The 14,831-nt window shown below is 31.8% G+C and overlaps 1 protein-coding gene across 1 annotated transcript; it reads right to left on the reverse strand.

Annotated features, from left to right (window-relative positions):
• Positions 1-3,194: 3,194 nt before the first annotated feature.
• Positions 3,195-14,111, reverse strand: LOC132643767 (uncharacterized). Its single transcript, XM_060360307.1, has 5 exons — positions 13,355-14,111; positions 13,132-13,252; positions 6,322-6,605; positions 4,878-5,105; positions 3,195-3,797 (listed from the first exon to the last, which is right to left on the reverse strand). Exons 1-5 carry the CDS (start codon positions 13,676-13,678, stop codon positions 3,282-3,284), a joined length of 1,473 nt encoding a protein of 490 aa, XP_060216290.1. The 5' UTR covers positions 13,679-14,111; the 3' UTR covers positions 3,195-3,281.
• Between the last annotated feature and the right edge of the window lie 720 nt (positions 14,112-14,831).

Consider the following 14,831-nt stretch of genomic DNA (forward strand, 5'->3'; position numbering starts at 1 on the left):
TTCAACTCTATGGAGTCTCTGATCGTATGCAGTATATCTCACATATTTGATGTTATTCAAAGAAAACTTTTAGTACATTTGCAGCCAGCCAATCTGCTCCAAATAGTATTGGCACAGAGCATCTTGATATTACAGACATGAATTGTTCCAGCAATCATGTTGAATCTGCCAATGAGGCTGATAGAGATTTTGAAGAAACCATGTGGAGGTTACCAGTCATGTCATGACACCACAACTTCCTTGACTAATGCCCAGGGCGGATCCACCCTTTAGGGTGGGGTGGCATGGCACCACCTACATTGATAATTTTTTTATATATTTATGTAGCAATTTGTTTAAATTAGGTTAAATATTTGATCCTGCCACCCCATTAGACAAAGGTGTCATGGCTGGTAGACACAAGTTTGAATTTATCTTGAACATTTCCGACTCTCATTTTTCTTTGTGCTTTTTAGTTCCTTTGTACCGGTAATTCTCTTTTCGGCTCTCCCCTCTCCAATTTTCTATTTATCTTTTTATTATTTATATTGTCTTTCCTCTATTCTATTATTTTATCTGAGATCTCTAGCGAGAACACACAAATAGAAACTTCAAAATTCCTTAAATTAAGCATTTTTCTTAATCTCAGATCTGTGAGTATTTAAATCGAAAAACTTGGGTCTCAATGGGATTTTGGATCGAGAGCAAAATTCAATTTATTTTTATTTTTTATAATTTCTTTTGTTTATTACTCTCTCCGTCTATGTTTACTTGTCTATATTTGACTTGAGACATTCTTAATAAGCAATAAATAAAATGAGAAATGAATTGCGGTACTAAATAATAAGGGTAAAATAGGTATAAAATGGTAAATTATGTCTTGATTTTTCAAACTATACAACTTACAAGTAAAAGTAGACATATATTTTTAGACAAATAAAAATAGACGGAGAGAGTGTATTATAAAAAAATGTGCTATTCTATAATTCTTAAATTCAATTTAAATCACTTTACTACTTAAATTGTGATGAAAATTTAACATGAAATTTATAATTTATTTTTGAGAACTTGTAGTTTATCTAATTCTACTTTTACTTATGGGGTGTAATTACCTATTGAAGGTTTTTCTATTATTTTTCTTATTCTGATTGGTGTAATTCCCTTATTGAAAATGTTATTTTACTTGTGCAAGTTCATTTTTTTATATACATAAAAGCCTTGGTGAAAATGTTGATTTTATCATGTTGTTAATGGGTGTGATTCCTTATTTAAGATGTTAATTATGTTCGTTTCTTTATTTTTGAGATATAATTTTCATATTTGCAAATAAGAAAAGGCCTATTAAGTTGACCCGAATAAACTAAAAAGAGATGGACCCGATCCAACACGTTCCTAACAAGATGTACATTGAAGAAAATTATAGCACCCGACACCTTCAAATCCTAGATCCGCCTCTGCGCATGCCTCAAGGCCTACCAAACAAGCTGCACTACTGCACGAAGAACGTCCAAATTTTCTACATTCTGGTTTTCCGGCTGATAAGCTAGAAAGGCCAGCCACGGTACCTAATTTTCTACAATAGCTCTCTCCAAGCAATCACTGTTCTTCCATTAATAAGTTAACTCAGCTTTACTTGAACGTCGAAGCAGAGAACTCCGTTCTCAGAATTTAGGTGAAAGAGTTGAGCCGCAGGCTTCAATTTCTTAGCGAGATCATAATCTCCCTAAACTCTTTAGCCGCAACAATTGACAACACAGAGGTTAATGGTAAAGATGATTTCCTCCATGGAGGCGTTTGTTTAGGTTCAAAATAAGTAAAATGAACTTCATTTCTTGTAGATGCTAAGCTTACTCTGACTACAGTCCAACAAAGGCATGGGGAAATGAAGCTTTTGCTATATGCAAATGTGTCTGAAGCATTGAGTTACATGCCATGCTTGCTGCAACACACTGAGCCTTCCAGTCAGTATGATCGCTACGTATACTGAAGCCAACACAAAGATGAGCTTCTTACTGTCTTCATCAGCAGAAAGTGTTTTCCCTCATGTATAGGATTGGTTTTACACCATGGGTGTGTTTGGTTTTTCAATTTTCCCCTTTCGTTTGGTCAAAAAATTTGAAAAATATTTTTTTTAACAAAACAATTCCTCAAAAATAGAAAAAATGACTTCCCTAATAAAAGTAGAAAAAACAAGTTTATAAGTGCATTACATCAACCACCCAACCCAGCCCCAAACACTCTCACCACCCCCCCCCCACCCCCACGCCCACGCCTACCCATCCCTGCCCCACCCCCTGGGAAAAAAAATTAATTTTGTTTTGAAAAACAAATTTTGAATTTTTTTTGATTTTTTGCACCACCCCACCTCACCCCCACCCGCAATCAAACCCCACCCCTGCCCTGCCCCCACCCCACCTCACCCACCCTGCCCCACCCCCACCCCTCCCAAAAAAAAAATTTTGTTTTGAAATTTTTTTTGATTTTTTTTCTTTGTTTTTAGCACTACCCCACCCCCACCCCACTCCCCCACCCAAAAAAAAAATTAATTTTGTTTTGAAAAAAAAGTTTTGAATTTTTTTTGTTTTTTGTTTTTTGCACCACCCCACCGTACCCCCACCCCACCCCTGCCCCCCACCCTCCTCCCCAAATTAATTTTGTTTTGAAAAAAAAGTTTTGATTTTTTTTTTGTTTCTTGCTCCACCCTGCACCCCCCTTTCCCGACACCCCACCACCCCCTCCAAAAAAATTGAGGGTGGGGGGTGGGTGGTTGTGGGGGTTGGTGTGGTATGGGTCCACACGAGGAGGGGGATGTGATGGTTTAGAAAATCCAAGAAAAAAAAAATACTTCAAAAAACAATTGGGGGTGGGGGGTGGGGTGGAGTTGTGGGGCTTGGGGGGGTATTTTCCTAAAAATATTTTTTCAACTAACCAAACGAACATAAGAAAATAAGTAAGAAATTCACTTATTTTCCGCTATCTAAATGAAATGAAAAAATAAATAGAAATTCGCTTATTTTCCAAGAACACATTTTTGAGGAAAACATTTTCTTTCATGCCGAACACACCCTATATCACCTCCAGATTATATGCGACTATTAGTGAATGGAATAGTTCGTAAAGGATCAACAAACAATTGAAACATCTTATTCTTTATCTTCTTATTCTTTTTGTTACTTTATAGAGTATAGTGATTGAAACTCGATAGCGGAATAAGCTGCTACAAATGCCCCTTAAACAGATCACAATTAGTTACAAAACTTGTCATCTTTATGTACACGTCAAACAACGTCAAAAGAAAATAATTACACCCAATTATTTGGTAGAGAAAAATCATGGAAGCGAAAAGAAAATTCCCCAGCAGTGTCCCTATCAAGCCTTAGTTCTGATTCATCACTGTGACTTCCTCTCTCATCTTCAACTTCTGGAGGCAATGGCATCACCTGATTATCATTCGGTTGGCGTGCCAACCGAACTTCAGGTGGCAACGGTGGTAGCATGGTCGGGGAAATAGTCCTCGACCGATTAATGCTACCACCATTTGGCACAGGGACAGAACGGTCCCAAAGAAACACGTGCATGACAATTGGAACCTTTGCATGGCGATGCAAAGACAATTTTTGGCTGAGAGAGACAGTGTCAAAGCACCTGACCGCCCCTGTCGGAGAAACGATCCATGGAAGAATCTTTTGGTTGGATATTCTTGATACAACTAAAAGTTTGCACTCTTTGATTGCTTCCTTGTATAGATTGCTAAGGCCTGATCTTGAGGAAGGTGCATCCTCATCACCTTCAATTACTGATGATATGTGAATAAACCCCTAAAGAGTTCAATTTTTAAGTCAATGGATAAGCAGAGCATAAAATGAAGAGCAAAAAGTAAAATTTTGATGCTCCCTCCGTCGGAGTTTATGTGACGGTATTCAAATTTCGAAAGCCATATGAGTTATTCTTTGACCACAACTTTTTCATATCTCTTTTAAATATTAGTATTACTTATTAAACTATTATAACCTAAAGTACTTTTACATAGTTTCCAAGTTTGTACATTTTATTTCGAAAAACTAAAAGATTTTATGTCCAAATGTCCAGTAAAAATTTAAAAGGTTTGAATTTCGAAAAACGAAAAGCATCACATAAATTGAGATAGAGAGAGTATATGATTAGTGAGATTTGACATAATTAAAGTAAATGTCATTCTAACCAGTACGTTCTAACTTTTAAGGTCAAACTATCATTACCATACTACATAATTTTTGAGATACTACTGGGCTAGAATATGGTCTACTTTCGAACAAACAATTAGTTGGCTTACAAAAATGAACTTTATCATAGCTAGTAAAAATGTGATCTAAGATTATTGAAGTTTCCGTGGTGTGTAATGTGTATGGACTTTAACATATCCCATCTAGCTCTCAAATTGATAGATACTTACATGGATGAAATTGCACAGTGATAAAGAAGTTAATTTTAATAAGGCTCTATGGTTTTCCTTAAAACAGTGAACTGGACAATAAAACACCAAACTTGGGAAATAATCCATTGGATTGTAAATTGATTCCTTTCTAAATGCTGAAAACTATAGCATTCCTGACTTCAACTAGATTGAGTTGATGGATGAACTGGATTTGAAAATCTAAAGTAGCATTTCATTCTAGTTGGGAGATATATTTAATCGTTCATTCTTCCTATTTAATTCGATCACAAGACTCATTATTATATTTATTGAGTTTCACTTCTACACACTAATTGTGTTAAAAAGTTTTTACACTATCATGTCTCATGCTACTTGTTACAGTGCGTTAAGATACACTAATGTTGTAAAATAATCAATGTATATAAGTTAAATTATATGGATCGCGATAAGTGATGGAAGAAAGAAGTCAGTTGTAGTTTGTTACCTCTTCAGTTCTGCTGATGGCAAATCCAAGTTTGACATCATTTTCTTTGATTTTGATCTCAATAGGAATCTCTCCTCCAAGTGGGGAAAACCAAAGACGAACTGCTCGGACAACACCAATATCGACTCCATGGTAATCTTCAAAACCATACAAACTTGCATTTGCAAGGTTTGATAAATCAGAAAGTGATCCAGCACTTACGGTGCACGAAGCTGTCTCCCCTGATATCTAAGACAAAACAGAATACAGGAAAGTTAATTATCATAACTTGGTTTTACATAGATAATTGTTCAATATATATACTCTATCTGTCCCAATATAAGTAAAGATGTTTGGCGGGGCATGAAGTTTAAGAAAAAAGAAGACTTTTGAAACTTGTAATCTAAAATAAGTCATAGATATTTGTGTGACTATAAATCGTCTCATTAAGAATAAAATGGACATTTTAAAGTTTAAGTTACTAAATATAGAAAAGTATCATTCTTTTTTTATCTGATTGAAAAGGAAATAGTATCACATAAATTGAATCTGAGGGAGTATATATATTTTGCACTTGTAGCAGAGTTAAGCAAAAAAATAATAAGTATATTACTTGCAATTATTGAACTTCAATATTTAAAATACTATTAGGGGTTTGGACAATATTTAGTTGAAGTTGAAAAAAAGAAAAACAGTACGTACAAGAAGTTGAAGTTGTATTTAACATAAATTTCATCTAAAAAAGGATAAAATTTTGTGAGTGAACACCATTATTTCACTTGAAATATTCCTCAAACAAAATTTTCAATACTGAAATACATTATTTGTAAATATTGGTGCCCAAACCGTTATTTGCCAATAATGAACTTTGGTATTTACAAATAATGAAATAATATATTAGTATATATAACTTAAATCTTTCTAAGTTTTATCGGCTCAGACAAGAGCTTTGAGGAAACATATGAACTAACAATATTTTTTCTCTTTGTTTTTTCACACAGTGTTCGGTACTCGCATTGGGGCCCAACTAAATTAGGATCGCGCACTGCAGGGTCCATTTCTGGGGGCGGCGCTCCCAACTGATATTTTTCCATTTCCAGGGGCTCGAACCCGAGACCTCTGGTTAAGGTTGGAGGCAGGGGCGGATTTAGAGGGTGGTGAGGGTGTTCACCCAAACACCCTCGGCAAAAAATTACATTATATATATAGGGTAGATTTTCCGTGTTTATGTATATATATCAACTTTTGAATATTCTGAACAAATGTAAAAGGTTAGCTCAAGCGATCTAGAGTGCTCAAAATTGTCTCTAGCGTCCTTGGTTCGATTCTAGGGACAACATTTTTTTTTTTTGGGTGGAGGGATCCGACCATCCCACCGTAACTGATGTTGGTTAAACTGACAAATTCTCACAATCAAATTAAACTTTGAGGGGTTAAACTGAAATAAATATGGACATTTAGGTACCTTGGTAAGTAGAGACTCCGTCTGGATATTCATGAAGACAATGGGAACACCAGAGGCCTGAGAAGCAATGAGCCAAGCATTTGCTCTGGAAAGTGTGTCTTCTAAATCATTATAATGAATTGAAACTTTGTCTGAGGCTTTTGGCAAGAGAAGCAGTGAGTAAAAGCTACTTGAATTTTGAACTGCTAGAAACTCATTCATTCTTTTCTCCCACGGATAGCTAACATATCCTTCTTGAAGTGGAGTCCTTGTCAGTGCTCCCACCATTCTTGACTTCCTTGAACCTGCATTATTTATATAATAAAAACAATTGTCTCATATATATGCGTTATCTCCTATATATCGTGTGTATATGTAAATATCCATTAAAATCTATGTGTGATATATATTGGTATACATGATATAGAACGTGATATTCGCATTGACATCCATGAAAATTTGTATGTCATAAACACTGATATACACGTTTATATGATATGCACATGTTTTATGTCTGATTTATTATTTGAAATAAGTCCATATCACTTCCAATCTTCCTCATATTTTATATATGATGTCGTACAGTTGTTTCGTTCCAATTTCAATCATACCCACTCACACTCATGGAATCCAAGAGGAGACGGAGAGAAAAAACTAAAGTTAAAATTTGGTTTTTCCTTAATTTTTGGAAGGGAATATATATTTCAAACTTGAAATTATGAGAATCTTCGGAATCTCCTATTATCCAGGTGGTTATCGCTGGATATGTCTATACAATACGAAAACTTTTGTACTTCAATTGCTAAATATATTCTTTGCCCAAAAATATATCAGTATCGATTAGGGGTTTTATATAAGTATCAATATCTCTTAAGATTATACTCTTAAAACTTTCCTATTAAGATTTGTAAATAAACCTTATAAGTATATAATTAGCTTATAACTTTGGCCCCTTAACAGTTCATACTACTAATGGCACTAGGATAGATTTGAAATTTTCTAACATTTATTTGCCAAGCATATATTATCATATATGTAGTCATCCATTGGCACAATTGGAGTGTACTTTTTTCTCTGGCACATCATAACTCCTCAACCTGGACCACTACTCCCACATCCCACTAACCTTAACCTAAAAGGGAATTTCTGATTGGAAAAAAAAAGTAACCACACTCGATATTTATACTAAATAAAAATAAATGCATGATATGTATTTTTAGTTAATTTTTTATCAGTTAATCAAAGTTAAACTCTATACATTTTCATCTAATCATTGTATTATTTAACCATGATAAGTTAATACATTTTGATACAATTATCTGTAAATCATAAATCATGAGGTCCTATACTTTCCATTCTTTGATCTGATTATGAAGCTATTATTTACCTATCAAATATTTGGACAAAGAAACCAGGTCATTCCAAGTAGACGAATATAGTTTAATGGATAAATGTTTGTCAATGTGACACGTACGCAACTAATTACCAAATAAACAAAAATTAAAAATTAAGAAGTTAGACAAACACCAAGTCAAAGGCCCTAACAAGTAGCAGCAGCTAGCCTTAAGAATGATATATTTTGAAAACTAATAGTTTACCAACAAAAACAAAAGGCCTTGAAAATGATACCGGGTTGATGAATTCTAAATTAGAATTTTTAAATGATGTCTTTGTAAAAATATTTGAAAACTGTGTGTATTCTAACGAGTTTTGTTCATTTTCAATTTTCAAAATGTTACACAGCTCCCCCTTATATATATAGGAAGATATTCAAACGCTAATTCTAAGACTGAAAAACATAGAACTTGTATTATTATTATTATTATTATTTTTTTTGAAACTTGTATAAGAACATAAGCATGCAAGATATATCATGGTATATGGCAAAAGTTCTTGGACTTTTTTCTCAGAAAGAGAAATGCTTCACATATATTCATCAATAAAGTAAAGTAAGTCTGTTTTCAATGTATTTTTCTAAAAGTGAATCTATGTATAGCCTGTAAACACTCAATATTTTCACTTGGTAAATGAAAATAATATCAAAAGCTTCTAGATCACATAGTTCTAATTGCAGACAATGAATATTTAACCAATTAGACGAAAGCTCCTTAGCTTGAGAAAGGTATACATTCAAAAGAAAACAACATCATGTCTTTGTGCCACAATGATTTTGGTCAAATGAGGGTAGTTCAGTAAATTCACATAGGTATCTAGGTTAAATTTAACGGAAAAGGCTCATAAATATCCTCCTTCCACCTTTGAGTCTAAAAATATCCTTCCATCCACCTTTTAAGTCTAAAAATATCCTTAAGGTTTATTTTTGGCTCAAATATACCCCTCAGGTCAAATTTAACTCTTTTAAAAAGTCACATGACATTGTGTAATTGGTCACACATTTTAATTTTAGAATAAGTAAAACCCACCCAATTTTTAAAACCCAAACCCGTTGACCCGTTTTAAAGTAAATGTTTCTCACTCAGACTAACATCCGGTAAATTTTCTTCTGCTATTACCGTCTCCTTATTAAAAGTAATTCTGTTAATAAGCGTGAAATTGAAGGAGATGATTTTCATAGAGTTACTAGAGCTTATTTCAGGAAGAATAATCAAAAGAAGGATGATGCTGACGTGGAATTATCAGAATGCTCTTGTATTGATTCGTGTACTTCTCAATTCATTGGAAAAATCACGAAAAATGAAGATTCAGTTGATATTGCAAAAGATAATGAAGGAACTGAGGATTCTGATGCAATTTCCACATTTTTGAAAGTTTCTAGTGATGTTGTTGAAGGAACTGCGGTAATCAACGACGAAGAAATTCACATTTCTACTGAATTCACTGTAAGTTTTATTAAATCTAGTACTTGCTTTAATTTGTACTGAAAATTTACATTTCGCAGAATCTAATTAATCTCTCTCTAAAATCATCAATTTTGAAGTTCACATTTCTATTGAATTCACTGTAAATGCTATTAAATCTAGTACTTCCTTTAATCTGCTATTATCGGATGTTAGTCTGAGTGAGAAACGTTTACTTTAAAACGGGTCAACGTATTTGGGTCTTAAAAATTGGGTTTTACTTATTTTGAAATTAAAATGTGTGACCAATTACACCATGCCATGTGGGTTTTAAAAAGAGTTAAATTTGACATGTTAGTTTGAGGGGTATATTTGAGCAAAAAACAAACCTTAAGGGTATTTTTAGACCTAAAAGGCGGATGAAAGGGTATTTTTAAATCCAAAAGTGGAAGGAAGGCATTTATGAGCTTTTTTCAATAGATTAGGGCTATTTATGAGCCCCTTCCGTAAATTTAATAATTTATGCTTATAGCTTGTTTGGCCAAGCTTCTAAAATCAGCTTATTTTAAAAAGTACTTTCCAAAAAAGCACTTTTAGTGAAAAGCAGTTGATGTTTGGCCAATTAATTAAAAAAGTACTTTTGAGAAACAATTAGTGTTTGACCAAACTTTTAAAAAGTGCTTCTATTTGTATTTTTCTCAAAAGTACTTTTCAAAAAAATACTTTTTGGCAAAAGCTGTTTTTTTTAGCTTTTGAAAAACTGCTTCTGCTACTTCCCAGAAGCACTTATTTTCTCCCAAAAGCTTGGCCAAACACCTCACTTTTTTTCAAATAAGCACTTATAGAAAAAATAAGTACTTTTGGGGAAAAAATAAGTTTGGCCAAACAAGCTATTAGTCTATGTCATTTCTACCCTTTCCACCCAAAGTTCATTACTTCAAAATTTGCATGGAATCCTCTCTCATCAATTCAATTTTGGGGTTTTTCCCAATACATTGAGAATATCAAAAGTTTTGATGTACACATACTTTTCTTTCTTAATTACTAAAAAAATAATAAATTCAATTCCTTATTAAAAAAAAAAACTTTTAAAAAATTTTCATACATGGATCACTTAGTTACTTGTAACTTAAAATTAATTCTTAAAGTTATAACGTTACAATAATGACATATGTTAGTCATTTTTCCTCTAAAAAAAATAAAATAAGAAATTTCAAGAGTTTAAGCTATACGTTGAATTTTTTCAGATGTAAATTGTTCTTTCACGCCATCGCATAGGAGAATTCAAAATTTGACAGTCACAGTTTGACTATTACATTTATAATAAATGGGTCAGTAGTCTAAAATGATGATAACATTTATAATCAGATGGTTCGCAATTGATTCAATTACAATAATAAATTTTTGTGTATAAATATGGAAGCAATCAAGAAACCGAATTTTGTTGAATTTATTAGAAAATTCTCTCGCATATTTTTTTTCTAATGAATAAAATTTGAAGATAAATGGTAAATAAATTCTTTCTATTTTCAAAATTGTGCATATTAATTAGACAAGTTGATGAAAATTCTGTAGCTTTATTTTGATATTTTTTGTTAGATTTAATTGATTACTTTATTATTTTTCATATTTTATGGTATTAATCTCTTTTTGTTAATATTATATTTTAAAAATATTAAGATTACTAAAAAGTACTCAAAGGCATTTTGACAGCTATCACATTTTTACATAATCAAATCATAAGAAAATAAATGCACATTAACTAAATAAACTCACTAGAACTATTAACAAATTCAATTAAAATTTTCAACTCTTATTCTAAATTAAGGGTGAAAGATAACTTGTGGTAAAAAAGAATAGAAGAACAAGAGGAAAAATAACATTATGGGAAAAAATAAAAAGAATATTGTAAATGAATAAAAATATAAACAAAATAAAAATAAAAATAAAAGTTTGAAGGAGTGAGAGGGTAGAAAGCGTGATACATAAAAAACAAAATTATATTAGCCTTACGAAGTTAAATTTGGATCTCGCTAGTGGAGAGACACTTTTTTTAAAATTTAAGGCATCGATAACCCCTCACCGTTACACGTGAGACCGTCTTTGTGTTAATGACGCTTAGTTTATTTTTCTTGATATAATATCTTTTTAATTATATTTATCTTATTTTCTAGAATATTTTCTAAGATTTCATTTGTGTTTTTTAAGATAAATAACTACTTTTTTTTCTTTGAATCTATAGTATTCAAATTAAAAAATGTAACTCTACATAATTGATGTATTATCTAGATCGAATACCTAATTTGAATTAAATTAAAATTTTCAAACAAAATGATGAGTCTTTTTTATGTTTTCTCCTCTATTTCTTCTTAAAATTTTGAGTTGTTAATCTTGTTGCAAAACTTTAAGCTTTGGTGAGTTATAGACTTACCAACATTTGAAGTGCGAAAGAAAAAATAATCATAATGTTCTAATTAGGCCATCTGATGCTTAACTAGTTGAATTACATATTTAAATTCATTTTTCAAGACATATTTAAGTATTTTTGTATATATATTAAATTAATTTTTGTTTTGATAAATTATTTATACGTATTCAACAGATTTTATAATACAAATATAATGAAAGAATTATTGCACTGTGGCAAATAATCCTTCTTTATACAAATTCTCGAATAAAGTTTTTAAGCAAAACTTCAATTGGCGAGATGTGATATTGACCAAAACTATATATTAACTATTGTCTGAATTTATAGTTAAAACACTAATTCCGCTTTTTGCCAAGAAAATATTGGTGTAGTAATAATTTTTCTCTTTGGTGGGAGGGCTAGGAGTAATTTTTAATGACGAAAAATTTAATAATATAATTAATCATTTTTTTCATCATTTTTTTAATATAATTCTTTTAATATTAGTTAGTCTTTCAAGATAATTATTTCCGTCAAAATTAATAAAGGAAATAAAAGAAATTGCAGACAAATATTGGGATTTAACATTTTAAAATATACTTTTTTTTTCCTTCCATTATGTATGCCAAAAAAATCTAGTAAAAGTTCCTAGAATGTTTATAAAGTATATGATTTATTTTATACAATTATATAATTTTTTTGACCTATTCATGTTTTCATATTACCTCCAATTATTTTAAGTGCTAGGAGTGAGCTAATTATTTTAATAATGATGATTTTTCTTTGATTAAAGTTGGCGAAAAGGATCAAGCAAGAAGAACATTCTATCCATTATATTATTTGAAATTTTTCTGTTTAATTCTTCTTGAAATTTTCAAGTTGAAATCTACAAAATATTTTGACTTAAATAAGCATAAGTTAGTGTATCTAATAATGTGTTTTGGAGGAAACAATATTGGTGGGAAATTGCTGGTAGCAAAAATTCTAGAAGTAAAGATTATGGTGGTCTTTTTATAGGTGTGGCCAAATTTGAGCCAAATTAGTGTGATAGTTTAGCAGCTTTCTAAAATCATAAGGATGAAGAAGGTTGTTCGTCCTAAAATTACAGTTTTCCAATTTCAGGTGTTCCGTCAAATTAAAATCAACAACTCCTATATATTAGGAATAATAGTAATAATTCATTTAAGGGCTTAACGTTATTTCAAAACTCAGAACTCCTGTCCCAAGTCAGTACTACAAAAATGGTGTTATTGACATTTTGGTACATTATTTGACTAAATTATTTGTCGCATGTTACTTCCTTGTCCGCAACAACATGTACGATATAATTTTCTATCCCATAGCGAAAAAAGAAAAAATAGAGAAAGACAATAGTTGAAATTGATTCTCAATTGCAAAGAGAATATATAGTCGCTGATATTAATTTAGATCTTTATTTTTCCTGTGAAAAAGTATTTCAAGAAACAAATGCAAAACGAAAAATGTGAAAATAAAAGGGAGGCAAAGTCCACTAAAAACGTGTGAAACAAAACAACTTGTATCAGCAAACAAAAGAATAGTAATCCAACTACTAGTGTAGAAGAGAACAAAAGAGTCAAAGAAAAGAAAAGTCAAACAGACACGTACCTTGCAATTCCAAACACTCCATCTCTGTTCGATCAACAAAACCAACGGCATAGTTGGGATCATCAATAGCTCTAAGCATATACTGTTTTCTTCCGGCAAATTCATTTGGAACGATACATGCCTTGTTGAAACATAATTTAATTAAGTCAATGACTAATAATATACTTCTCCCTATCAGCTTAAACTTTTAGATAATATATTAAAAAAAAAAAAAAATCAATACCTGTAACTCGGTGAACAATTCATCATCAGATCCACGTCTAACACGAACCGAAATAGAAGTTTCCTTAGCCTTGTAAGAATTATGCATGATCTTTTGAATACCATTTTTCCCATTCTTGAAGGGTGATCGGAGAATCATGTTTCCTATTCGAAGCTCCTCCACGATATCGCCCGTTATTAACATGTCTCCGGTCCATTCATCGGCTTTTGAACTTCCTTTTAAGCATTGTATGGATACAACTGATGATGATGAAGAGTTTGCTCTTGATGTTGTTGAGAATGAAGAGTTTGTGCTTCCTGATGAATTTGAACGTTCCATGGGCATTTCTTTTGTTTTGAGAGAATATTATAGTTGTGCTTTTATTGTGAAAGCTTAATAGATCAAAAATGGCTTTTGATGAATAAATAAAAAGTTGAGGTTTTCTTGGAGAAGTTTAGGGAAGAAAATAATAAAGAAAGGAAGGAGGAGAACAAGGGAATGGAGAGATCTAAGATGATTTTTTTTAATTGAAACCTAGATCATCACTTCATTTCTTGAGGGAAAAAAAAGGGATTTGTTGGGGTGGGGGGGGGGGGGGGGGGGGCAATGGTAGTTGAAGTTGGCTTTGGAGAAATTTAGGATCAAGATTGTGGCAGAGAGGAGAATAATAGCAAGAAAGGAAGACGGAAATGGAAGTTAAGATCTAGGTGGACTAAAGAGGTCAAATATGGAGGAGTTGGGAAATTAAATTTAATTACGTAAGGATACTCTAATCTCTTGGAAGTTATAAAAGTCTTCTTTAGTTCTTTACTTTGTATTAACATGCCAAATGATTTGAAGCGAGAATTCCTCCTTCCCAATTGTTGGGTATAACAAATTCAGTATTCACACTTCACTATCTTAACTAATTCCGATTCGCATCACATAAAGTTCACTAAAAAACTAGAATCTATCAGAATTTTCATTATTCGATTTGAACCTGATATTTTTTTATTAAAAGAGAAGTGAGCGCACCCATCTCCTGATACTTCTTTGTGATAGAAGTTGGATGGAGTAATTAATAAATTATGAATTTATAATTTTAAAAGTGTAATGGATTCTGTATTAACCTAAAGATTAAATTCATCAAATCAAACTCTTGAATTCACCTTTTGATCCAAGTGATAAGAAGTGAGAATTCATCTTACTGGTTTTAGTACTTGAAACATTAAAGTATTACACACTAAGCCCTTGACTTCATCTTTGTTTTGATTGAAGCAAAGACTTCGTACTTTTGATGAAGTCAACAGCAGACATTAAGATTACAAATGCTAAAAAGACAAAACATTTGGCTGAAATATGCTAAATTAGGCTATTTTAGTCACTTAAATCATCTCTCTTGAAATTGGTTCTAATAAAATGTCCAAAAAAACGTGAAACTTTAACTTTCGAGAAGTTTCTTTAACGTCATGTGTTTAGATCTTGTGGAATATTAGTAAATTTGCTTCTTCCTTCTTCT

Source organism: Lycium barbarum, chromosome 6, assembly GCF_019175385.1.
Source record: "Lycium barbarum isolate Lr01 chromosome 6, ASM1917538v2, whole genome shotgun sequence".
Taxonomy (NCBI): Eukaryota; Viridiplantae; Streptophyta; class Magnoliopsida; order Solanales; family Solanaceae; genus Lycium; species Lycium barbarum.

Excerpts from the sequence above, each read along its gene's own strand:
- LOC132643767 (XM_060360307.1), bottom strand. The coding sequence starts at position 13,678 with ATGCCCATGGAACGTTCAAATTCATCAGGAAGCACAAACTCTTCATTC. Across the intron at positions 6,606-13,131 it reads GGAGTGTTTGGAATTGCAAG|GTTCAAGGAAGTCAAGAATG; the intron begins GTACGTGTCTGT and ends TAAATAATGCAG. Across the intron at positions 3,798-4,877 it reads CCATCAGCAGAACTGAAGAG|GGGTTTATTCACATATCATC; the intron begins GTAACAAACTAC and ends TGAACTCTTTAG.